The following is a 27,591-nucleotide window of genomic DNA, read 5'->3' as shown; positions in this document are numbered from 1 at the left end:
TAGCACTGCTGAGTTTTGTTCTGCCTGCCTCAGCAACTATAGGCCAGCCTTTATCTCTGATCACTCTATGTCACTTCTGTGCCTCAAAACAGATGACATTAGACATTTAACAATTGTACAGGGAAACATCCAAATTTAACAACTACCAAAGAAGTCCCTGTTTGTTATAGCACACTGGAGTGTGCTGTGGAGGAGGAAAGAGGAACATTAGGTGTGGCCCTGCCAAGAGCCATATTCATCAGTATCAAAAGTGGGATGGAAGAGTGGCAAGTTTATTTTTCTAAATAGGGAAACACAAGCCCTGATCTTAAAACAATTATTTTATGGTATGCCCCAAACTTTGATGGGTTGAGTACTCATGGTGGACCTGAGGAAGATCATCTGATTTTAAAATATGTCATTTTTTAAGGAGTTAGTCTCTAGTACACTTAAGAAGAGTAGGATCTGAAGAGGGGTTTTTTGTTTTGTTTTTTAATATTCGCATCAGGATTGCACCTTTTTCTCATAAACACGTAAACTTGGCATCAACATAGAATTACATAACATCCACAGCATGGAAGCTGTGATAGACTTTAATTAATTCCTAGGTAAAATTAGTATGCATTACAGTTCCGAGAAACAAAACACACAAACCCACTAATCAAAACGTTCAGATTAACAGAGCTGGGGCTTTTTTCATTAGTTGTATTGTCTCGAATTTCATCACCATACCAGCTGGCTTCTTGTCAATTTATAGTTTGGACCTTTACATCAAACAGCAAAAAATTAATTACAGGAAGAGAAATCCCAATAGGTATTTTGTGCTTAGAGGTTTTTCACAATTAACCAGACATGAATTGTGCTATTTACAGAGGAAATGGAAAGGGAGAGAAGGAATTTAGTAGAATTTTCTAGAATCATTAATTAACTATAGCAATGTAGTCACTTGCTTCCCTGTTTTAAAGTTATTTAGCCAAAGCTTTTAGCCTTCTCATTTTTGGAAGCACTTACTTCTGTTACTATATTGAAAGCAGTGAATCATGGCATAAACTGTGATTTCGTGCAAAATGTCCCAAGTGACACCTCAAAAGATTACTATCGTCCCTTCCTTTTGAAATGAGTAACATTCTATGCATTACATGAGTGATCATAATCATAATTTAATGAGCAGAAAGATCATGCTTTCTGGGTAGTGCCAGCTTACGTGTATTGCATATTTTGGATTTGAAAGTATTGTCAAGTATCACAGTCCTTGCCTCTGTGTGCTAGAATGAGTTTAAATGGGACTCTTCTAAGCCTCTTATCTGTTGAAGAAACCAGCCAAAGGTTTTAAAAATGCTTTCCTGAATTTATGCTCCTCCGTTTTTTTTCTTTTTCATATAGCTTAGAAATTCTTACTTCTGACCCATTCCTATAGTTCCTAACATTTTAATATAGTGAGGGTTTTTTTTCCCCTTTTTAAGACTGAGATGCTTGGAGAATCTGAAGAAAATCTTTCTCCTCAGAATAATGCACAGATTGACATAGAAACAACATTTTGCATAAAATATCAAGGAATCACTAGGAATGCATGAACCGCAGGTTGTAGTCTTTGAGGGATATATTCATATACCACACTATGTATGCATGTATATGTGAGATATATATATATGTGTGTGTATGTGTGTGTGTGTGTATGTAGGTAGGTGTGTGTATGAAATTTAGAAGTATACACACATATATGTATAATTTTATATATTTAAATTAAATGCTGATTTATTTTATGTGTTTACTATTCCATCAAGTTGTCTGTACTGACACAAATCAATTACCTTCTTTGCCATCACCTGTATAAATTTAGATTTCTTACCCATCTTTATATACAGCAGCCCGTAGTTACAAGCTTATTTGGGTGGCCATTTTTCACTGCACTGTCTCAAGTGCTGCCACATTCCCTAAGTAATTTGTAGACCATAGCTGAGAAGAACATTCTTAACTTGCTTTAATGATAGTATTTTTCTTTGTTAGGCTTGTGAGCTGTGAGCTAGTGTAAGGTAACTAACAGGCATTTTCCAGTTTTCACTGTTCAATCGAGAATGGTTCACTATTATTCCAAGGTCACTTTGAAAGTCTCTCTGTGATTTGCTTCCATTTATTTTATGCTTGTGTTTACAGTTCTGAACCACATATGAAATTTAATGTTGCGTTTGTCTACATTAAAGTTAATTTGCCCTTTGTCAGCTCATTTACAACACAGATAACATTCGAAAGCCACTCTGTAAAATGTTCTGTCTGCAACCACTAATGTAATTTTTCTGTCTATGTCTTTGTTGTATGAAGCTTTCTGTTATCTTTTGGTTTAAAAAGACGCTTGTTTAGGAGGTTTTCAGAAAATCTAAGTCTTTAATAAAGATTAATAAATGATTCTCTAATAGAATAGTTTATTCATCACATCTTGAAAAAATTTAATATCTCTTTTTTCTAACTTAGAAGTTCAATTTTATATTCTATAATATGTAAGTATGCTTACTGGAATGTTCTTTAAGTAATGTCTTTATACTTGTAAAGGATAAATAAAGTACAACTTAAAATACATACAAATCCTAAATTGGATTATGATACCAAGTATTTTTCCTGCTTTCATCTTTTTCTTATATTTTCCAAATACTTAATTAGACTTCATTCAATACAATCTTTTTCTTAATAGTTAATAATTTCTAGACATACTATTGGAAAGATAAATGAATGTTTAAAATCGATGTACTTTAAATGGCACTAAAATGAAATCTTAAAATGATGAAAATAGTTTTAAAGTAGTATCTTAAACATACACATTAAGGAATATAATTTCAGCGTCTTTTGAACAATATTTTCAGTAACAGTTTGCTAACTTATGCCTGTATCTTCAAATAATTAGGAATGTTCAGTACTTAGGAAATGTTTTCTCTTAGAATTATATCCGCTAGTTACCTTTTTAAAACTTTTTCAATTACAGTTTATATTCAATATAATTTGTATTAGTTTCAGGTGTATAGCATATTGGTTAGACAATCATATGTTTTATAAAGTGTTCCCTGATATTTCCAGTACCCAACTGACACCATCAATAGTTATTACAGTATTATTGAGCATATTGCCTATGCTGTGATTTACATGCCAATTCTATTTTGTAACTTCCAATTTTACTTCTTAATCTCTTCATCTTTTTCACCCAGCCCCACTCTGGCAACTATCTATCATTCTGTTCTCTGTATCTTTGAATCTGTTTCAGTGTGGTTGGTTGTTTTATTCTTTAAATTCAACATATAAGTGAAATCATATGGCATTTGTCTTTCTATTACTAACTTACTACACTTGGCATAATATCCTCTAGGTCCAACCATGCTGTCACAAAGCCTGAGGCTTCATTCTTTTTCATGGCTGAGTAGAATTCTACTATGTATACGTACCATGCTGTTTACCTTTGGAATAGCTGTTTTACTTAGTTTGTTAAGGAAACATCAGACAAGTGTACAGAGGTACATTTATAAGACTAGTCATTTTTTATAATACTAATATATTAGAAAAAGCCATAATGACTAGCATGAAAAGAATAAGTTAAACTATACTATATGCACATAATGAATTACCATCGTGGAGTTGTGTACTCATTGACATGGGAAATACTTAGAATAAAATTCAAAATAGCATATAATATAAGTCTATCTTTGTTCAGAACAACTTGTAGATAGGTAAATAGGTAGGTAGATAGGTAAGGTAGATAATAGATAAATGATTGATAGATAGATAGATACAGAGATATAGCTGTTACCATAGATATAAATGAAATAAATATATTTACCAAAAGAGAAACCATGGTGTCTTAGTCCACTTTAGTTTCTATAATGAAATACCATTAATCAGATAACTTATAGACAACAGAAATGTATTTCTTACAGTTTCTGGAAGGTGAAAGCCCAAGATCAGAATGCCATCATAGTTGAGTGAGGAATCTCTTCTGAGTCGCAGACTCCTAGTTTATAGGGAGCTCTGTGTAGCTTCTTATTTAAAAAAAAAAAAAAAAAAGCTCTGATCCCATACCCTGGCCAGCATGGCTGAATTGGTTGGAGCATCACCCCATGCACCAAAAGGTTAGAGGTTCGATCTCCAGTCAGGTCACATACCTAAGTTGCATGTTCAATCCCTCGCTGGGGTGTCTACAGGGAGCAACTGATCAAAGTTTCTCTCTCTCTCTCCCCCCCCCCTCCTCCCTCCCTCTCTCTCTCTCCCTCTCTCTATGTCTCTTCCTCTTGCTGTAAAAGCAACAACATCTAAAATATGTCCTTGGGTGAGAGGGAAGAAAAGAAAAAAAAGCACTGATCCCATTCTTAAAGGCTCCACTGTCATTACTTAAGCACCCCCCAAAAGGTTCCACCTCCTAATAATATCACATTGAGGATTAGGGTTTCAACATAGATATCTGGAAGGAGGGCAGCGAGGACATTAACATTCTGACCATGGCAAGTGGTTATTTGGTAAGATTTCATATATTTTATGAATGTATTTAATCGTGGTGGTTATTTTTTTTTTCTTTCTCAGGAATAACCCAGATTTTTACACTGGCTTATTTTTTTATTGTTATTCAATTACCATTGTCCCAATTTTCCCCCCATTGCTCTCCCCTGCCCTGCCACCCCCCAACTCCCTCAGTCAGTCCCCACTCTGTCATCCGTTATCATGGGTCCTTTATAGATGTTTCTTGACTACACCCTTCCCCTTCTTTCCCCTGTTTTCCCTCTCCCCCTTCTCCTCTGGTCACTGTCCATTTGTTCCTTATTTCCATGTCTCTGTTTTTGTTTTGCTCTTTTTGTTGTTGTTGTTGTTCATTAGGTTCCACTTATAGGTGAGATCACATGGCATTTCTCTTTCACCATATGGCTTATTTCACTTAGTAAAATGCTCTCCAGTTCCATCCATGCTGCTGCGAAGGGTAGTGGTTCTTTCTTTCTTTCTGCTGCATAGTATTCCATCATGTAAATGTACCACCGTTTTTTCATCTGCTCATTTACTGATGAGCACTTAAGCTGTTTCCAGCACTTGGCTGTTGTAAATAGTGCTGCTATGAACATTGGGGTGCACAGGTTCTTTTGAATTGGTGTTTCAAGGTTCTTAGGGTATAATCCCAGCAGTGGAATCACTGGATCAAAAGGCAGTTCCATCTTCAGTTTTCTGAGGAAACTCCACTGTTTTCCAGAGTGGCTGCACCAGTCTGCATTCCCACCAACAGTGTACTAGGGTTCCCTTTTCCCTACATTCTCACCTGCAGTTGTTTATTGATTTGTTAATGATGGCCATTCTGACAGGTGTGAGATGATATCTTCTTGTAGTTTTAATCTGCATTTCTCTGATGGTTAGTGATGCAGAGCATTCTTTCATATGTCTCTGGGCCCTCTGTATGTCCTCCTTGGAGAAGTGTCTGTTCAGGTCCTTTGCCCATTTTTTAATTGGACTGTTTATCTCCCTGGTGTTGAGTTGTGTGAGTTCTTTATGTATTTTGGAGATCAAACCCTTGTCCGAGGTATCATTGGCAAGTATGTTTTCCCATACAGTTATTTCTCTTTTCATTTTGCTGATGTATTCTTTAGCCATATGGAAGCTTTTTAATTTAATGTAGTCGCACTTGTTTATTCTTTCCTTTGTATCCCTTACCCTAGGAGATATATCAGTGAAGATATTGCTGTATTGATATCTGACTTTTTCCTGCCTATGTTCTCCTCTGGGGCTTTTATTGTGTCATGACTTATATTCAAGTTCTTTATCCATCTTGTATTTATTTTGGTGTGTGGTGTATCTATAAGTACATTACATGTACAATAAAAAATAATAAATAAAAGATAAACATAACAATATAATAATAGCTAGTACTAGCATGTATGTAGTGAGCAACATGGTGTGTTGTAAGCTCTTCTACATTATTTTAAATAATGTATTAGTATATTACTTATATAATAAAAACATGACACAATAATATTAACTATTTTAGCTAATATTTGAGTCATATATTGTGTGTTGTGATCTTCTAATGATTTGCATGCCTTATCTCATGTAATTATAATTTTCTATTTACAAATTATTACTTATGCTGTAGATTATAAAGATACGATTTGTCCTGTGAGAATGTTAGAAATAAATGATAGTGTAACTTCACGTTGGATCAGATTTTGGATGGAGTCTAGAAACCTTGAGGCTGTATCCAGTGTGTGTGTGTGTGTGTGTGTGTGTGTGTGTGTGTGTGTGTGTGTCTGGGTAGCAGGGACTTGCCTCTTAATCAGATTATGAGATGGGTTATTATTTCCCCAAAAAATTTTGTTCAAACTCACCATTCAGTTCTGTACTGATGAAAAAAACCAAACAAAACTGTGCTAAGAGAGAAGCTAAACTCTACAGTGTAGAAAAATTTATATTTTCACCCCATTAGTCTATCCGAAGCAGTTGGAAGAGATAACAAACAACAAAAATTATGACCTGGGGTCACATTTTTAAGAAGATTGGAAGAATTAGGAGTAAAGGATGTCTTCAAGTGTCAGTAGTTATGTTCTAGCCAGCACAGAGCTCCACTGTTACAAAGTGCCTATACTATTTCTTTTAACTGTAATGTAATCAAATGAATACTATACAATATTCACTCTTATAATCTAATATATGTATATACTATATATTGCATATGTACTTACTACATATATACTATTACATAGGGCATACAATACTGTGTATATATAATAGTATATGTATACACTCATATAGTGTGTGTGTGTACATATAATAGTGTATGTATATACTATATAATAGTGTATATAAACCCTGAGAGCTTGTTCAGTGGTTTGGTAGGATGAACATGTGCGGATAATGAAGGAAGAAAGTGGAGAGGGGATTCCTAATGTAGCAATATGATTTATATTATCAATCTCTGTGTCTTGTAGCAAAATTATTTTCACTTTTAATTCTGTCTTTTAAGATATAAAATAATAGATAATTCAAAGCACATTAATACATGGCTTAGGGAGGCCCTGGCTGGGTACCTCTGGTTAGAGCATAGTCCCAATATGCCAAGGTTGTGGGTTCATTCCCCGGTTAGGGCACATCCAAGAATCAACTAGTAAATGTACAAATAAGTGGAACAACAAATCAATGTTTCTCTCTTTCTCTCTTCGTCTCTCCTTTTCTCTCCCTGCCTATCTCCCTTTCTTCTAAAACCAAGTACTTGGCTTAGGGAAATATGTTTGTATTATTAAATATGTAAATAAATGCATCAGTGAGAATTTTTTCAGTTTAAAGAATGGAATAATATATCATGAAAACTAAGTGAAGAGTAGCCAAATTGCTGTTTTTGAATTTATCCTAGTTACCTGTATGTCTGCTGAAGAGTAGAGTTGGTCAGTTTCCTCCTCTGAATGATGGGAGCCAGAAATTTTACCATTTTTATGACTCTTATCTATTGCCCTTTATGTCATTCTTTCCTGAACCACATCAGTAATGAGCGGTGCGTAGCATAAAAGCTGCCATACCTTGAAAGCTTGTATCTGCCAGAACCTGATCAAAGTGCCTCACTTACCTCACTTGAATCTTAAAAGAGCTTTTACAAAACTTATTATCCACTTTTACAGAGGAGGAAACTGAGAACTGGAGAGATAAAATTGCCTAAATTCATGTCACTCATAAGAGGCCTTGCTAGAAATAAAACCCATGTCTCTCTGACTTGAAAATCTGTGTTCATAGACATCATGTTGTCTAACTGTCCTTATTTAGACACAGATTTCTATGGGGTTATTCATCAGGGTGTAGCCTTTAGCCCTTCTACTTGCAGAATAGCACAGGGAAGCTGATAAAAATATAAATTCCTGCCAAAGACTCACCCCAAAAGTAGTGAATCAGAATCACTGGAGCACCAATTCTTTTAACAAGCTCTCTAGGAATCTGCATGTTTCCTCTGGAGCGTACCAATTCATTGAAAAGCACAGCTCTACGCTACCTTATCCCTACACCCGAGAGCTAGTGGTATCACAAAATCTTCCTTTTTTTTTTTTTTTTTTTTTTTTTTTTTTTACAGGAAGGCTGGTAGCATTTGACTCCGAGCGCCTTCCTTGAAACTCTTCTTAGCCATTTGTGTTTTCTTCTGATGTTCCCTTTACTCGGCTACCATTGTTCCTCTGTCCGCTCCAATCTGCCTTCTTCCTGCCTGCAGTTCCTTGCGTTGCTGCCCACGGCCCTTTTCCCTCCTATGGCTGTGACTACTGTTGATTGAGTTCTTACAAATCACTCTTGCCCCTCATCCCTAAGTCTTTCCTGAATTTTAGTACCTTATTTTTATCAGCGTTACTTTAAACCCGTGGAGGCCTGTCTACCCTTCAGGTCTTAAATTCAGTATGCCAAAAAACGAACTCATTATCTTCTCCCCGCACGCTGCCTCTGTCATCATCTCCCCCCATTACAGTCAGTGCTGTCACCGCTCAGTCTTCTGAGCTCGAAACGTCAAAATTGTATTCATGCTTCCCTTACAACCTCCCTTCAGCAGACAATCATAAAATCCTGCTATTTCCAACTCAGAAATGTCATCTGAATCAATCATTCTTTTCTCCTTTCTCATTGCATGTTGTCATCTCTTACCTTATACTTTGGATTCCGTATTAGACTTCTTACCGTTCAACTATGCCGAACATCGAGCATCTTTTCCACACTACACCAGAGATATTTTATTAATAAACATATGTGAACTTTTCATTTCCCTACTTAAAGAAAGCTTGTGGTTCCCTATTGCCTGCAATGTAAAGTCCAAATTTCATGAGACTTATTCTCATCTGACCTCATCCGATCTGAACCACCTCTCCTCACCACAAACCCTATTTTATGGCTAAACCAAACCCCTCACTTTATCTCACCTTCACACTCCATTGCAGCCACACTTGTTATTCCATTAGCTAGGAATTTCTGTCTATGTATAAGAGGCTGGTCATTCCGTGTGCTGTATTTCTATGGTATTTACTTCTGAGCAATATGGAGGAGTAATTAAAAGTCAGTTTGCTAAAACCAGACTGTCTGGGGTCATAAGCCCCACTACTTAATAATTCAGTCTCCCACAGAAAAGGCCAAAGGAATTGCTTATTAATATTGGAGCCACCTCCGAGATATATGGCCATAGCAAAATAAAAGTATTTTGCCTACTGAAAGCCCGGTTCCAGTTTGCAGGCTACTATACCTTACCTACCTCATAGAATTTCAGGTCTCTCTAACTTTCTCCACTAGTGGAAATCCCACTACCATTTGGACATAACATATTCCCTGGACTGGCAGTAGCTCCGTTACCAGTAGGGAATGTGCTCCACTGCAGTTGTGGAGGTACTTTTATTTTGCAACTTGAGTAGATGATGGAGCAAGTTATACTACAGGTACACTTTGGGCTGAGTGAATCATTCTCCAAACCCAGGTAGGATTCCTACATGTAGCAGAGGGATAGTCCTTGTGTCACTTTAAGGCATCCTAAAATAAATAGAGACCCTTAGAGTCAGAAACCTGGTTCCCTCACATAGTGAGCAACATCATAAGAAGTATTATTTAAACTGAAATATATAAATTTAGCAAAATATTTGTAGACACTTTAATTTTTATGAAACTGCTATAAACATATAGGTTTGGATGTGGTTTTTAGTTTGATGAATATGGTCCTGAAAAGTGAAATGTAAATTGCAGTGTTTCTTAGCAGAGTATACTATTTAAAGAAATGCTACAATAATTGTTTCAGATTACATGCCAGTTTATAAGTTTCTATTTATTGGATTAGTTATATACTTGTTTCTTTAAAGCAGAACACACTTGTATTGACTATGGTACTTTCTAACTCAAAGGAAAAATTTGTCTTAGAAAATTGTAGTGTTAAATGGGTAACTGAGAATAAATTTTATAAAGTAGTGTTGAATTTTTAGGGGAAGAAAAAAAGCCATAAAGAAAACATCTAACTTGGGGAAAACAAAAGGATCCAAACTATTTAACAACTGACATTTAAATTTGATTATCATTTTTTCAAGTATGTTGGGTTTATATTTTTCATTATTATAATAAGAAAGAATATTTAAATGCATTCTCAAACAAAAGTCCCTTTTACACACACACACACATGCGAACGCGCACACACACAAAATTAAAAATATACATGCAATGGTAACACAGACATCTGAGAAAGAAAATGAATAATAAAAGTGATGACTTGGGTTTCTTTAGCACCTGAAGGTTACAGCCTACTTGCTCAGTGTGATGAGGTAGAAAGAACTTTGGATTTTAATCAGAAGAACTAAATTTCAGTGGTTGCTTTTCCACTTACTATCTCTATGAGGTTGAGCAAATCCCTTAACTGCTCAATGCTTTGGATTTCTCATCTGTGAAAGGGATATAATAGAGTTTCTTTGAGGATCAAAAAATAATGTACATACGAAGGCATTGGACATTACAAAGCAGTCTACAGATTTCAAAGATTAATGAAATAGAGATTTTAGAAATTACTCAGCGATTATTTCAGAGGTTAAATAAGTATGACAGAGATACTGGTTCTCAAAAATGGGAACACGTGGCCTGGCTAAAACTACACCCTGAGCTTCTGAGTCCAAATGTGGTTGGTGCTGCTTGTGCTAGACTATGCTGTTTCTAAACTAGGGTTGTACATCATTCCCAGGGCACAGCGATATTAAATCATAACCTAAAATGATTATAAGGACTTTAAAATAATATAATTATTTACTGTTCTTAGTGAGAAATGCTAACATTAGTAGGCAAACTTTCTATTTATTTCTTAATACAGGTAACGAATTTGGGCATCCTGAATGGTTAGACTTCCCAAGGAAAGGAAATAACGAGAGTTACCATTATGCCAGAAGGCAGTTTCACTTAACTGATGATGACCTTCTTCGCTATAAGTTTCTAAATAACTTTGACAAGGAGATGAATAAACTAGAAGAAAGATATGGTTGGCTTTCAGCTCCACAGGTAAGCTCCTCACTGTAAGTTTATGTTTTAGTCACCAATGTTGTACATGCTCACAAAGGCAATCAATTTAAATCTATGCACAGGTCTTTTAAACAGCACTTTATTATTCTGTATCTAGTGCACTGTAACATACTTCAGGGTATCAAAACATGTTATTGAAGTCTCTCCAAAAGATAATGAAAATCTTAAACACAATGCCCTGCTTACTCTCCTGTGTAGTTTCTTGTTGTTTAAATTTAGTAATGTTTATTTCAATTTGTTAAAAAAAAAAAAAAAAGACAAAAGCTCAGCATGGAATCCATTTTGGAAATTGCTGTGGAAACATCTTAATTGTTTTGACTCTTTCTTTATATAAATAATGATGTTGTCATAAACAAATTACATTGACAACATGTAGATTTCTTTATTACTCTTTTTCCTTCCTTTACTGGTCTGTAATTTGTCATTTCAATAGATGCTATTATACCTGCATGCTGTTTTATATTTTTCATGAGCTTGACTCTCCTCTGGAATTAAAGTCTCAATTTTCAATAAGTTTTCAAAAATGTAATTAACAGGTGCAAATTTTACACAGCCCTTTTTTTCCCTTGCAGAAATTAGCATATATTATGTGTTACTTATAATCCATTTACTTTTTACTGGTACTGTTTGAAATTACTGTTGATGTGTTTTTACTTTGGTGTCTATGATTTTTTAATGGTTGAACAAAGGTCCTTATATATTCAGTAAGATTGGCTACATGACATGAATGTCCTACTCAAATTTATTAGTAATGCTATTTCCAGAAGAGAGAGCAAAATGATGCTTCTTTTCAGTAGCAACAATGCTGAATACCAAAAGGCATGCTGTTTACTAGTAGAGCCTTAGTTCCCACTTCTAAATTACCAAGAGCAGTGCTGCTGATATGCATGGAAATAAGTCCTTGCAAATCTGGAAAGAGAATGGGGTTGAAAAGCAGGGGCTTCTAACTGCCTACTGTAAAACATGATATATAAAATAAGAAAGTGTGTAGCTATTGTAATTTTTTTCAGACCCTTCCTTTTATTCAGTTACACACGCGTGTGCGCGCGCGCGCGCACACACACACACTTGTATATGGGAAAGGACTTTATATTGCCATTGAATCTGACAAAGTTATACAATAATGCAAAGGTTTTAAGGTAACTGCAACTGCAGAAACGTAAGAATAATAATAATGTCACATTATATTTTGAAAAGCAATTTATGTACCTCACCTCATTAATCTAGAACTAAAACAAAGGTCTTAAAGAAAATTCACTTATAAGTAGATCATATATATATACATACACACATGAACACTTTGTATATACCATATATTCTCTGTTCTTACTTAAAACCTAAGCCACAACACTAATCATCCGTGCTTTGTTTGAAGTTGGCAATGGGTGATAAGATTTTTATGCTCTTTATACAGTTCATGGTCTTTAGTTTTTGAGTCTGTCATTGGCTTAGAGTTTAATATGGGAAAATTACAACATGGTCAAAAAATACAATGTGCTGATAGTCTCATTTTTGGCTTAATTAACAAAGCTATTAATAAAGACAAAAACAACTTATTTTATAAATAATTTACTTGTGTCAGCATCTAGATGTTATTTAAATGTAATATATGTGTGAATTTTTGCAGGCCTATGTGAGTGAGAAGCATGAAGCCAATAAGGTCATCGCATTTGAGAGAGCAGGTCTTCTTTTTATTTTCAACTTTCATCCAAACAAAAGCTACACTGATTACCGGGTTGGAACGAAAGTGCCAGGAAAATATCCTTTTTGTTGCCAGCCAATATAACTATCTGTATTCATTTTTTTTAAATCCTAGCAATAAGGAAGACTAACGCTGATCTTGTTGTCCATAGCTCTCAGCTTCCTTGCCTGAGAAATGAAGGATTTGAAATAGTTGATTGCTAAATCTTTGCTCAGCTCAGTAATACTGAATTAGGATACATTTCATTCTGGCTCTTAAAAGTGTGATTCTAGACATTTAAAAAAATATTTTGATCCAACATACAAAAACAGGAAATGATTATAGTTTTTCTTTATGGAAGTATTTTGTAAGTTGCCTCTAAGGATTGTGTTTTTTCCCCTTCGCCACTGAGTGAGAGAGCAGGCAGTGGTAGTAAAGAGAGCGTCCTTCCTCTTTCACTTTCCTTTCTTCTATACTTCAGGACATAGGTCACTTTCCTAGGTTTGACTTGGTAAAGAATCAGGACATGGAAGTGTGAGGAAAGGTAAAAGCAAGGAGAATGTTTTTTATATCTTCTATATATTCGGTTACTCATTCATTCATTTCAGGTACTTCCTGAGCACCTGCCTTCCAGCCATAGGCTAGGTGCTGTAAATACAGGAATGGTCTTGACAAATACAGCCACTGCCCTCATGGAGTTTTTATATGGATAGAGGTAAAGATATAAATAAAATATATGTAAATATAAATATAATATAAGATATAGTTTTAATCCTCACTCAGGGCTATCTTTATTGATTTTTAGAGAGAGTGGAAAGGCGAGACAGCAACATCGATATGAGAGAGAAACATCAATTGGTTGTTTCCCATACATGCCCTGTATGGGGATCAAACCTGCAATGTTTTGGTGTATGGGATGATCCTCCAACCAACTGAGCCACTTGGCCAGTGTTTCATGGAGCATTTAAATTAATGAAGAAGAAAACTTAGTAATTGTAAGTTGAAAACTGTTACAAAAAAAAAAAGTACCGTGTATTTTAAGAGATTATAACTCACCAAATCCACACACAAAAAATTCAAGACCTAGAAACGAACAGCACAAATTTTTAAGAAGGCAGTAAAAATAATGTTCTTCTCCTCTAGGGTCCTAAAGATGATCACAGTCTTCCACCTGAGCAAGTGCCTGACACCGACATGAAGCCCTGTGTGTCAGGGTCTCTGTCGCTATAAGATAAACCCCCTGTTCAAGTGGTTCGAACAGTAAAGAAGATGTATTTTCCGTATAATAAAAGTCCTGAGGTAGTGTAACTGCACCATGATGACCATATCATTGAGTTCCCTGATTTATTCTGTCTTTCTCTTTTCAAACATTCATAGCGTCAGCAAAGTCCAAAGCCTGGCACCTGTTACAATTGCAGGGCAACAGCCATGTTTCCAAATGTCACCTTCAACACAACAGAAGGCAAATAGGTATTATTTTTGTGTCTTTTTCAAGAATGGATTTGCTTTAGCAAATTTTCTTTTGTACTGCGTTTGTACAAAGAGGCAGAAAAAGAAAATCAATGTGATAACATTATCTGCATTAAAAAAAAGCTGTACTGTTAAAGGAAGCAAATGTTCTCACCCTCATCATTTCCGTGAAGAATGAAAACAAATACTAGACCTGTAGCAACTCATAGGTGACCCTTATCAACTCCAAACTGCTAAGATAACATCCCCTAGACTAAATTCTTTTATACCTAATAATGTAATACAATCAAGTTATTATCAAAATATAATCAAACCAAAATACATTTACAGAAGTCTTGGAATCTACTGCAGTCTTTTATAAGCACTGTTCTTGACCCTTAAGTGGTGGAGAAGACATGTATAAAACCCAATGATTTTGTAGACCTAATGCAATAAATGGGAAGGGAGCAGGAATCTTCCCAGGGAGACCAAAAGACAAGGAAAAAAAAAAAAAAAGAAAGAAATTGATTGGTTGATTGGTGATTTAAGCCTGGTTTGGGGAGGGAGAGAGGGGGAGAGCAAGAGTGAGAAAGAGGGAGAAATTGACTGAGGTAAAGGTTTTTAAGCCTGGACCTTGAGAAATGGATAAAATTATAGTAGAAAAATTTGAAGAAGGCCATTTCAGCTGTAGAAAAGCATAGATATCCTTAGATAATGAACAACACAATAGATTAATTGGAGAAATATGACCATAAAAACAAATACTAATAAGTAGGCTGAAAAGATAGATCAAGATGACATAATAGAGGATTTCAATGCTGTATTAATTAGCTTAGTATAGTTCTGGTAGTTTTATAGTGAGTCACTAAAGGTTTTGAGTTAGGGAGCCACTTGGTAAGAATGTATACTTTAGGAAAAGTCTCATGTACCCAGGATATAGGAGAGTTTTCTTGAGGAGACAGATTGGAAATACAGATATTAATTATGAGAAATTACAGTACACATAAAAGATAATTAGTGCATGAACTAAAGTAATGACAATAGAATAGAAAGAGGTATGTGAAACTCTTTCTTGTAATGAAGAACTCGGCAATTACTTATAGATGGGGTGTAAAAGAGAAAATACAAGGTTTTACTTTAAACAGCAGGAAGAATAGTATGTTATTATTACTGAGTATGACAAAGCACAGAGGAATAAACAGGGGAATAGAAAATATGAGTTTAATTTAGGATCATTGACAAAGGAATATCCATAATGATGTTTAGAAAAAAAATCTTGGTACTAAGCTGCATTGATCTCCTTTCTGAAATCTATGTAACTTTAATAAATATTATTAAATGAAAACATATAACTACATAGTAGAATCCACCCAAAAGTTAATTTTGTTTAGTGATACAAAGTTACAGTGTACATGAAAGTCAAGTTTGGTTTTGGGGAAAAAACATAAGTTGAGTCTTCTAAAAATTAGTGATTTGTCTAAGCGTCTATATGCCCCTGTTATACAGAAACTCTTTACATTAATAAACACTAAATGCTTCGCATTAGCTGTCCCTTTCAGAATCTGTACCCATTAAAATCTGCAGTGAAATAGACACCTTGGAACATTGGGCCATGTCTTCCTAGAAGTAGCTGTTGAAGCCTCAGTCATCTATTGAATCTCCAGGAGAACCACAAAGAAATATTGTTGTTTCTTTTCCTACAATAATTTTGTTTTCTAGGGATTTGTGTCCACTTGGACCTTATTTAATCTTGTAAACTTTCTCATTCCTGTCTTTTTGTCAACAAGCTATTGTTGACAAAATCCCCATATGTCACTGGTTCCTCAGGGTACATTTGCATTTTAGTAACAGTCTCTTTGAATACTCGGAAAGTTTGCAAGGCCTAACACACTAAGGACCTAATGGGATAGTTTTGTTGTAATGAGGGTTTCTGTCTGAGGGGAGGGAAGCAGGAAAGCATTTCCAGAGTACTTTAGCCCACATCTTCTGAATAACTATATGTTCATCATGCCAGCCTAAACTCATAGATAGAAGTCAAAAAATCTTCTGGATTTTGTGATATTCTATACTCCAGTGACCCAGTTCAGTTCAGGTATTTATAAATTCCTCCACAAGTAAAAGCTAACTATCATTAGAACACTTTCCAGTTCTACAAATCTCACCATTTCACAAGAAAATAATTAATTTTAAAAAATGTATAAATATTTTCTTACATGTAAATGCATTAGTTCTGTACTCTGGGGCTAATTCCTGTGCCGCATGCCAGCTATACAAATCAGAAGGGCACTTAACATGCTCCTCACAGCACCGTTCCTGAGTCATTCTTCTTCCAGACCAAATGCCTCTAGTTTATTTCATAGATTCTCGTGATATTTTCCAGACCTTTTACAATCATATCTCTCTTATCACAATACACCCATCATTGTTCACATTCTTCTTACATTGTGTTTGCAGAACAAACAACGCAATATTCCAGATAGGGCCTGGCAAGTGTGACACAGAGTGCCACATTACCTCCCTGTATCTTGATAGGACTCTCTCATTAAAGTTACATTAGCTTTACTGGCAGCCATTGCATTTTCTGCTCATTCTGTCTTTGCTTTCAAGTAAAAATCTTTCATTTTTCTTTATATGTAGTAGTGCTTCATTGTAGCTCTTTTATTCTTTATTCAGTTAATAATTTTAACCTAAAATCCCAAACTTAACATGAAGCATGAAAAAACATATATTGTTTTTGCCTCTGACCCTGTTATGAGAGAAGATAAAAGAATACTAGAGTAGAACAGCTCTCTGTTATTAATCTGTTACGATTGTACCATAAGCAGCAGATGAATCTATTCTTTCAACTTCTTATTGTTCTAAGCTTAGCTTTAAGGATATGTTTATCTTAGCATTTTACAAGTCTCATCTCTTTTTTAGCCTTTCGTCTTTCTGACTTTATTCTTATACCTTTAAACAGCATTATATGTCAACATTATATGAACATTTTAGATACAGAAATTACACACACACAAAAATTAGGCTTTCTATGCTGTGTTCTCTGACTTTACCAAAGTGGTCTATGCTGTTGGTATTTGCAACTACTGAGCCAGTGGATTGAATAGATTTTCACTGTAAAGAATCCACAGTGGCAAGATTGGATGTATTAATGAAGTCAAGGAATTCATCAAATTTTTAATTCCCTGGAAAGCAGGATTTGGTGCCAGAACAAATTTAAAGTTTCTAAAGAAGTCATTTGAACTTCTGTCACTGTGAAATATAAACCTGCAACAGGGACCATGTCTGAATTCTTGAGCAGTTCCACTTTTTTGAACCTGTGTATCCTGTTTACCAAATAGCAAGACATCAACTCTCACTCAAATCTGTGAAGAATAAGTGGTGACTATATTCCCAATAAACCATTGTAAAGGGAGCTTTCTGGGGGTAATGCCAGGCAAGGTAGATGAAACACTTTAAGGATGCTTTTAACTATCACTTCAAAATAAGATGATATGTTTGGAAAGCTAAGAGGGAAGTCTGATTGTATCATAAGGTTTTTAAAGTAATCTTCACAGTTATGCCTAAAGGACATACCATTGTTTTTGCAAAAAGAGTTTACAGCCATATTCAAGAAAATAAACAGCGGCAACAAAAATTATTTGCCTATACAATGTTTCACATTGGTCTTTTTAGCTGCTAATCTTCAGCATAATAATCATCAGTGTTCTTTAATACAGGAGATAGCAATGTGGGTCATGCAGAACTGAGATCCAAATATAATGAGTAAGTAAGCGGGTGGTAAATTTCATGCTTAGGAAGATAATATACATTTTCCTCTTGTGTTGTATTTGCTTATGATTTCACATTGCTTAGCTATAGAGAAAGAAACAATATGCCTTTTATATTATCAGAAACATTGTATTTCTTCCCTCCTTTTCTTCACTTACAGCATTATCAAATCAGCTTCAGATCAGAAGGAAAACTGCTAAGCTCCCAGGACAAACTTTTCTTTCTTATTTATTCTGAATAACACAAATGATGATACCACTTTTGAGGATCTTCTGTTTAACTAGCCATTTTCATTAAGTATTTAGTTTAGTATTCCTGGCCACCCTATAAGCTAAGTTGTATAGCCTCATGTGACAGATCTGTAAACTGAGGTCTTTAAGGAACCACCTGACTTTCCTCCAGCATGAGGCTGATAAAGGTTGAGCAGTGTATTGCAAAGCCTATGTTCTTCTACCATGTCAGGGTGCCTCTTTCTCTCTCTGCATTGGTACTGTGTGGTTGGTGGTAGTAACAGTAGAAGTATTACTGATGAAGATTTATTTCTGGAATGTTCAAAATGATTTTATTATAGTTCTAGGGAGATGGCTAGCAAGAGAAGTTTATACACAAATTTCACAGTTACCAGCAAGCTTCTCTGTCATCAGCTAACTTCCCTCAGCATTCCACCAACACCCCTCACAAATTCTTCCCCAGAAATTCTTCCCTGTGACCCTTGTCAACATCCTACAGAAGGAAAAAAAGGTAAAACTCAGGTCAATTATCACATTTACCCTATATTCTAGAGAAGAATTTAAATGTGTCATGGGGAGTATTCAAAGTTAAACTCCTCTGACGTATCACATCAATATAAGTCACCTATATAATACTCAAAGTAAACTTAAAGCACTCACAGCTTATTTATAAGGTATGCTTCTTGGTATATACAGATTTGTATCATTTTGAGACATGAGCACTAAAATCAAATGTTTTTAAATTATTTGTCAGCATACTGTTGAGGTGGGGATAGGAATAATAGCAGCCCCTTTTCCAAGTGGTGTAGCAGCAATATTGAAAGGTTGAGTGGAGTGACCATAAAGTATGGCTTGTGAAGAATATGTGAATCCAGCCCAAAAATATTTAAAGTTAAGGGAACAGATAAGTAAATAGTCGTATTTGACCTGAGATTGTTGAAATATTTTCATTAAACTGATGCAAGAAGTACTTTTAAAAATGTAAATTTAGACTCTGACATTTGCAACCTGTACACAGAGTTTTTAATGAGCAAATAAGGTCACTTGGATGATACACTGGAGTGTGATTGCTGAAGGCAGAGATGTTGCTATGAGTGGCTTAGTTTATAGAAGCCTTTGAAGCTTGGTTATGTAACACTGTGTTTATTAGAGTCTGTGCTTTATGCAGCAAATGAGAACAAAGAACCTAATTCAGGAGTAGCTAAGTGACACGTTCTATCAAGATTTTATATGTGAAGGTTAATTTCTTGACTGAAAAAAGTGGAGTATTTCAACTCAGTATTATAGTTTTTCCCAGGTGATAGATGTTTTGATTTAAAAAAATTTAAAAGTACAAGATTTTCTGAAAAGACCTGTAACAGTGGCTTTGAACAGATGCAAGAATGCTTTTTTTTCTTGTGTATATATGTGTGTGAGTATGCTTTTACTCTGTGCTGCAATTTAATGATTATATTTTTATGTGAACACAGACTGTTAATCCTACTAACAATTTTGTGTTTAATATAGGTCCTCTTGTTTCTTTATCTTCAAAATGACGTATGCTCATTGCCTAGGTTAGCCTTCTTTAGTTTCAAGATGATAGTAATATTTGTAAACATTACCTAGTGGTTGTTCTGATCATTTTTCATTGTTAAACACTGTTCAATGATGCCTGTAATTTAATGATAATCACAGATGCACACCCCCACCCCCACTGGCAATAAAGAGCCTATGATTTAGTGTCATTTTTCTACTCATGCATTCGAGATGAATCACAAAGAAAAACATTTTGCATGATTAAAATATTTCAACTGCTGTAACACTTTTAGATTGGCTTAATATATATTCATAAAACTATAGGCAGTAATGTATAATAAGCAAGCCCTTACTACAAACAAATGATTTTAGTTTTGTGTATGTCTGTGTGTTGTTTTTTTTTTTTTTTGCTTTGTTTTGTTTTGTTCGAATAGCTGAGTGCTATTCAGTGTTCACTGCTCTGAGATGTTCAACAGCATTTGTGTGTTTTTGGTTCACAGCCCAGTTGTGCAGTGATGGTCTTCTTTGGTTACAGAAATGCATCTAACTAGCTCAGTCAAGATTTTGGTCCTCTCTTTCTTGACATTCTGTGCAACAGAGAAATCAGAAACATTATTATATATTTGAAAATAGTACATAATCACTTTACAATTGTAGCATTAATGAGGAAAAAACATTTGTGCCTCACATGATCATTTTTACTAATTTGTAAAAAGTGGTGCTAAATATTTAATGGATGGATGAATAGATAGATAAATGGGTAATTATGAGTAGAAGGATGATTAGACAGATGGATTGATGGATGGATGGATGATGGATAGGAAGATGTATGGACAAATAGACACATGGAAAAATAGATGTTTGATAAAACTATTAATGGTGAAAGAACCCCTGAAGTTGTTTAAAATTAAATAATTAAATCACAAAGAATTCCTAAAATGTATTTTTTTTCCCTTAAAGGAAATATTTAATTAAATGATTGAAAAGTAAAATTGATAAAATGTATCCATAAAATACATCATAATTTTGTAAAATTTGAAATTAAGGCACTAGAATCTTTTGTCAGAATACTTGCTGAATAGACTTTTTTAATAAGATCTACCATTTACTACAAACTTATTCTATACCTTGTACCTCTACTTTACACTCTATCTCATTGAGTAAATCTTTTCCTTTCCTAGGGAATAGCATTGCAAATATGGAAGCAAAAAATCTGCAGTGAAATCACTGGCCTGAAAAATTTCGTATCTAACCTTTCTTTGAAAATAGTCCTTTATTTAATCAGTTCAAAACAGATGGTTTTCTTCCATCTTAAAAAATAAATTTAGTTGTCACCTTTATATCTCATGCCAGTGTTTTTTTAACTAGAGAATGCTGTGTCTAAAATAAATTTCTAATATTGAATGTTAAATTACATTTTCCTCCTGGATCTCAGTAGACATTAGCTTTTTTTTTTTTTTCAATAAATATCACCTGCCTGCCTGAAAGCTGCTTAGGTCTTCTATAAGTGAGAAATTTTATTTTCATCATTTTCTGTTAAGCTGTTCTTACTCAGATCCCACAGGGTCCAACTGAATGGTCAGTGTTTAATTTTTTTGTGAAAAGGGTACCCGAATAGCCACAGACAATTTCTTAAAATTAACCCATAATATAATTATTACTGGTTCAATATAATAATTTAAGGGCTTCCAACAATATGTGGATGCTACAACCAAAAGAAGAGTTTGTTTTTCCAAAGTAGAAAAAGTAGAGCCATGAACAATGTGTTCTTGAAAACAATGACTTCAGTATAACTATGTGTAAGAATCATTTCTAATTCTACTAATGTATGTATTGGCCTAATGATGAAAATGTATAATTAATTCCTATTATTTGTGTGAAATTTATTTCTGTAATTATGATTATTTTTGGTAGTTATATGGTATCAATTGTTGAATATGGAAAGTATTCTGTAGATGCTATCCCGGAAAATTATTTATTTAATGCATAACTTAATTAAGTGCAATCATATTATCTTTTACTGGAAAACAATAAATGTCTTATAGGAACATTAACTAAAACAGAAATTTTGTGTGTGTGAAAAATTCTAAATATCACTGTCATTTTTCCCTGTGAGCTCTTTATTATTTAGGAAGATAGTGAGTTTTCACTATTCTTTTTTTAATCTTTTTTTGAATTTTTTCTGTTGCCATTTAGTCCCTTTATACCTCTTTCCCCCCAGCAATCCCCACAGTTGTCCATGTCCATGAGTCCTTTTTCCTTTTTGCTCAAGCCCTCCACCCCCTCCCCTCCCCCCTCACTCTTCCCTTCCAACACTCTTCCTTTATTTTTTTTTTTTCCAATGAAGAAACACAGAAGAATAATAAGTTTCACTGGTGGTAGCATTACTTTTTCTGACTCTGAGACATTTTTGTCAGTTTGTTCTCTTACCCTAATACTTTTATCTCCCAAAGGCTTATATAGCTTGTATGGCCACTTGTAGTAATAGTATAGTAGTATGTATTTCTGGTTCTTATCTTGTAAACAGAGAAATTTGTTCTCATTACTAGGATTCCATAGGTTCTAGAATAAAACCATCTGATAGTTCAGTTCTGTCTGTCCCACTTAATCATGTTACAAAAATAACCTCTTTGTTTCTTAGTTTCCTTATTTTTAATTTTTTTATCGTTGTTCAATTACAGTTACCCCCCTTTTCCCCATTACTCTCCCCTGCCCTACCCACCCCCACCTCCCAAGTTCAAGCCCCCCAGTTGTCTTTGTCTATGGGTCCTTTATACATGTTCCTTGACTTGACCCTTCCTTTCCACTGTTACCCCCCTTTCCCTTCCCTTCTGGTTACTGTCAGTTTGTTCCTTATCTCCATGTCTCTGGTTTTATTTTGCTCATTTTTTTGTTGTTGTTGATCAGGTTCCACTTATAGGTGAGATCATATGGTATTTGTCTTTCACCGCCTGGCTTATTTCACTTAGCATAGTACTCTCCAGTTCTACCCACGCTGTTGTGAGGGTAGCAATACCCTCTTTCTTTCTGCTACATTGTATTCCATTGTATAAATGTACCACCATTTTTTGATCCTCCCATTTACTGTTGGGCACTAGGCTGTATCCGGCAGTTGGCTATTGTAAATAGTGCTGCTATGAACATTGGGGTGCATAGGTTCTTCTGAATTGGTGTTTCAGGATCCCTAGGGTATAATCCCAGCAGTGGAATTGCCAGGTGAAAAGGCAGTTCCTTTTTTAGTAGTTTTCTTATTTTTAAAACACCTACTTGTAGAATTACTACGAGAACTAAATAGTTTAATACATGTGAAAGGCTGGGCAACAGCATCCTGCACATACTATGGGCTCAGTAAGGATTACCTGTTACGGTCATCATTACCAACATTGTCATCATTCTAAAAGTGCTAATTTTTTGATAATTTGATAATAAAAGGAAAGAAACAGCCTTGGCTGGTATGACTCAGTGAATTGAGCACCAGTCTGCAAACCAAAGAGTCACCAGTTTGATTCCCAGTTGGCACAGGCCTAGGTTGCTGGTCAGGTCCCCAGTAGGGGGGGCGTGCGGGAGTCAACCATTAAATAAATAAAATCTTAAAAAAAATAAATAAAAGAAAGGAAACTAAAGGATAAAAAGAGTAGGAACTATCCCTCTTAGTTGCCTACATTCTCTTTTCTTACTTTTTTTCATTTCTTGTTTCTCAGTTCACCACCACAGAAGGATTTCTACTGTTTCATAGTGCTAGAATTGAAAGCCTTCTGTTCCTTGCTAAAGCCTTTCCTCACTCGTGTACCATTCGTTCACCTGTCTTCCTTCCCCACTTTCTCTGTATAATACAACACTATCTTAACTTCCCTTTTCTCTCTACCCATCCATTCTTTGTGTTATCCGTTTCCCCTCAGATCCAAATCCAATAATTTAGTCTCTAGCCTTGGCTCTCTTCCCTTAAAGAACTCACACATGCCCATAGCTTCAACTATCAGTTCTGTGAAGATGGTCTCTAATCACCCTCCTACCTTGATCTGTGCCCTATTCATCAAGTATAATTATGTGATGTTTAATGACTTAGGAAATACTTAGCAGTGTGTATTCATATTTTTTTGACATGTAGAACACTAGCATGGCCTGGTTCAGGCCCATGTAAATGCAATAGAATTGATTAGGTTAGGAGATATACTTTAGAAGATGGTTTCCAAGTTAGTTACAGAAGTTAAATTTGCATAAGACTTTACAGTGTATGGATGCTTTTATTTACATTGATCCTATCTGTACATCATCTTAGTCATGTGGATCAGGCAAGTTTTCTGATTCTCAACCTAAATGTGAGCATCAAAAAGATTTATAACTTTCAAAAGATCATATTTCTAGTAAGTGAATTAATGTGGTTTAAATCTAGTTACCCTAAGTTCATCACTGTTTTTCATTTGGGCACCAGATAATGCATCTTTTTGTTGCCATGTAGAAATGCCATTAAAATAGGTAAAATATGTTTCACTAAGTATAATTTTGTTTCTTGCCTTTATAAAAGTTAATGGTGTCTCTGACTATAATGTCATTTTTGTGCAGTGTATACTATTCTGGTTTCAGATACCCAAAACACAGTTCAATTTAAAAGGGATTTTTTTTGAATAAACATACTTTAAAAGGATAAAATAACTTTTTAAGGAAAAAGATAACCACTCACAGTTTTTTAAAAAAATTAAACCAGCTTATAAACCCCAGTGTATTTCAGCTTCAAGTGGTGAATGGCAAAGTGTCATGAGAGGTGCTGAAGGATATTAGAGGATAAAGGGTCTTTTGGATTTTCCTTAGAACAGAGGAGAGAACACTTTACCAAGAGGTGAAAGATAAGAATTCTGCTTACATCAGGTTTCTTGATAAGCCACTGTTCATGTTCTTCATTGAGTATCAGTTATTATATGCACAGTAGTCTCATATTACTGGCATAGGTTTTATAGCTTGTGAGTTCTGATTTCTTTTAGCCACACACAATAGATACAGCCCTGGATAGATTTAGGGAAACAGATGGTAGTTTTATATTAGAAGCACTTAGTTGTATGTATTTTCCTTTCTTGCTATATAATTCTTTATATCCTTATTATAGGCGTTCTGTTCAGCTAGTCTTCAGGCAGTCTTCCAGGGTGGTGGTTCTATAATTAGTTGTAATTTCGAGGTGGTAGTGGGAGGAGGTGAGCACAGCACTTACCTACTCCGCCATCTTGACTAGAAGTCAAAATGCGCTGGAATTTTTGGTCATTTGAATTATGTAAATCATCTCCATGTTTGACTATCATAGCCAAACCATTTGTGATTTTGTTTTGAATTGTACAAACATGAATTTTGTCTAAATAATTTAGCATCTTTGCTCTTTCCTTGTATTATTATTTTCTATGTCTCTCTAGAAAGTTGAAACTATGATTATTTTAAAGATGATAGTAAGGTACTGTGTTAGGTTTATTATACCCCTAGAAAATAGATTTATTAACAATCACATAAATGTGTGTGTGTGTGTGTTTAAAGTCCTCTCACTAATATTTTTTGTGCATGTGGGAAAATGTTTACTTTGAATACTTTCCCTCATGATTATCAATCTAGGTATACTTATGATATTTATGGACTATGTGCCCAGAAATGCTCAGGAATGATTGGGACTGATGGTGCATGTGTGTACACATGCCCCTGTGTGCACACACATAAACACATACATACATACCTAAGCTTTGCTTTACAACTGTTTACAGGATACCACCTCAGCCCCTTCCCACTCAGCTTTCTGAAGCGTGGAGTGAGTCCTGTAGTGGTATGATTTTCTATTTGGTCTTAAAAGTTAAAAGAAAAATAGGAATATACATTAACCTTTTGATATTCCTAATAACTATGATTTCAAAAAGAAAAAAAAAAGGATGTGTTTACTACCAAGGCTACAACAATAAGATTTCAGAGTTTAAGTATTTTACTGTTCATATACTTTGCATTTCTTATCTGGCAGAGAGTGTAAAGTGGTAGAAAATACTATATCAATGTGCATATCCTAGCCCTGCCAAATTATTTTTATTTGTGTGTGTGTGTGTGTGTTTATGGCTTTGATATTTCATTTTGATACTCTATTCTTAAGTTCATCCTTCTGTCTAAAGAAAACTGACCAGTCAGGTTGATATTGCAAGTTATTAAGTATATGCTCACTCTGGTAAACACATAATCATTTATGCACTTCAATTAAAATCTATATAAAATGCCTATTTCCAAGCCTCAATTAATCATAATAATTCACCTGAGAATTAGTTGTTTCAAACTAATATGCATTTGTTTAATGGTTGGGACTTCTCCAGACAGAAGGAAAATATATTTTAAAATGTCAAGTTAAAACTTAGAGATAGTGAAATGAGATTGTGTTGGAATTTTTTTTATTCTTGTTCATTTACAGTTGTATGAAATGAACAAATATGAAATTTTAATTTCATCAAAAGAGGGAATAAAATCAAGGGTTTTTTTTATGGCAAAGCAGTTTCAAATTATTTCTTAAAATTTAGGAGAGCATGCATTGATAAAAATCCAAGGAGGATAGTATAATAGGAAAATAATGAAAAGAAAACCCACTCAATAAATGACTAACACTAATCTAGGTCATAGGTAGAGGGGAGGAAGGGATGGGGAAAGACAGAAATTCCGTATAAAAATTGCATTTTAGTATTGAAAGACAGGAAACTATAATAATTATATTATGTTAAAAGTTGGAAATGCTATGGGAAAAAATCAGGACAAGTAAAAGAGTGTGGTGAGGTGTTTAATAGCCAGTTAGTGTGTTCATGCTAGCCTTCTTAATCATTTCAGAAGCTTAAGCAGCAACAGCTTAAAATTTAAAAAGGTGTCTAGTCCTCAAAGAGTTCAATCTACCATCCAATTAAGCTCTACTGTTAAAAATTTTATGTAACAAGAAAAGTATTCAGATTCTAGTGAGAACAAAGATGTGAGAGAAATGAATGCAGAAAAGGGTCATCAAGGAAGAAGAGGCCAGGTTGGGTGGAAAAAGGAAGCTGGGGAATAAACACATTCACTTTTATATTTTTTCATGTCTAAAGATAGCAGTTTATATGTTCCAGGGCCTAATAACAACAACAACAACAATAATATAAATAGCAACTAATTATCAGGGATTTTTTTTTCAGTGCAAGACACTATGTTAAGCACTTGGTGTATCTTGCTTCAAGTAATCTCACAACTCTGATACAGTACCTCTGCTTTACCAACAAGAAACTGAGCTTCTATGAAGTCCACTAACTTGTTCAGAGACACACAGCTGACAATTGGCAGAACTGGAATAAGAATGTAATTGTTGGACCCCAAAGCTCATTGATGCTACCACCGTATTTTAGTCTTTTAGGGTTCTTTCTTCTATCCCTGTCTATCTGCATGAAATGGTTCTGATGATGCTTGCTTACTTCTTATAATTGTCATTATTTATCACACTTCAAAGTTTCCAATTATTTTTCCATTTATACATAGTGCACTAGACTCTACTGAAGGCTGTATTAGAGTAAGTTTGAGGAAAGGTGTTTCTTTGTAGCCTATGTCAAAATTATTTTGAGTTCAAAAGCGCAGTGTTTTTTGTTTGTTTTTTTTAAAGTTGGATCTGCATGGTTGAAACTCATTTTAATGACAAAGCATGTGGTTAAAAGTTAAATAAAAATCTGTCATTTCTTCTTTTACAGTTCTAAATAATTGCTATTGCTTCATCAAATAATATAATTTACAAGTTCTTTGGGTAATCTTTAATGACACAGAAAGCAACTATTTTTGAGGAAAATTAGGTTAAAATGTGGGCATGATATTCCATTAGTCTTTCTTGAGTTATTGAGAAACAATGACATTTTTTTAAGAGTTTAAGTTATATAACCTTCTAGGACAAAGAAAAGTTCCTAATTAAATTAAAGTATTCTGTAAAGTAGTTAGAATATATTTTCT

The 27,591-nt window shown here is 34.6% G+C and overlaps 1 protein-coding gene across 1 annotated transcript in view; it reads left to right on the top strand.

Moving 5' to 3' along the window:
- GBE1 (1,4-alpha-glucan branching enzyme 1) overlaps positions 1–27,591 on the top strand; it is a 272,242-nt gene that overhangs the window by 224,719 nt on the left and 19,932 nt on the right. Inside the window, exons 13-14 of the mRNA XM_054585232.1 lie at positions 10,784–10,968; positions 12,617–12,749. Of these exons, the coding sequence (XP_054441207.1) occupies positions 10,784–10,968; positions 12,617–12,749 (318 nt within the window). The remainder of the gene's footprint in view (positions 1–10,783; positions 10,969–12,616; positions 12,750–27,591) is intronic.

Source organism: Pteronotus mesoamericanus, unplaced genomic scaffold, assembly GCF_021234165.1.
Source record: "Pteronotus mesoamericanus isolate MK-2021 breed Mesoamerican mustached bat unplaced genomic scaffold, CSHL_Meso_final contig_82, whole genome shotgun sequence".
Lineage (NCBI taxonomy): Eukaryota > Metazoa > Chordata > Mammalia > Chiroptera > Mormoopidae > Pteronotus > Pteronotus mesoamericanus.
The sequence above is the reverse complement of the archived record's forward strand: the minus strand, read 5'-3'. Positions and strand labels throughout refer to the sequence as shown.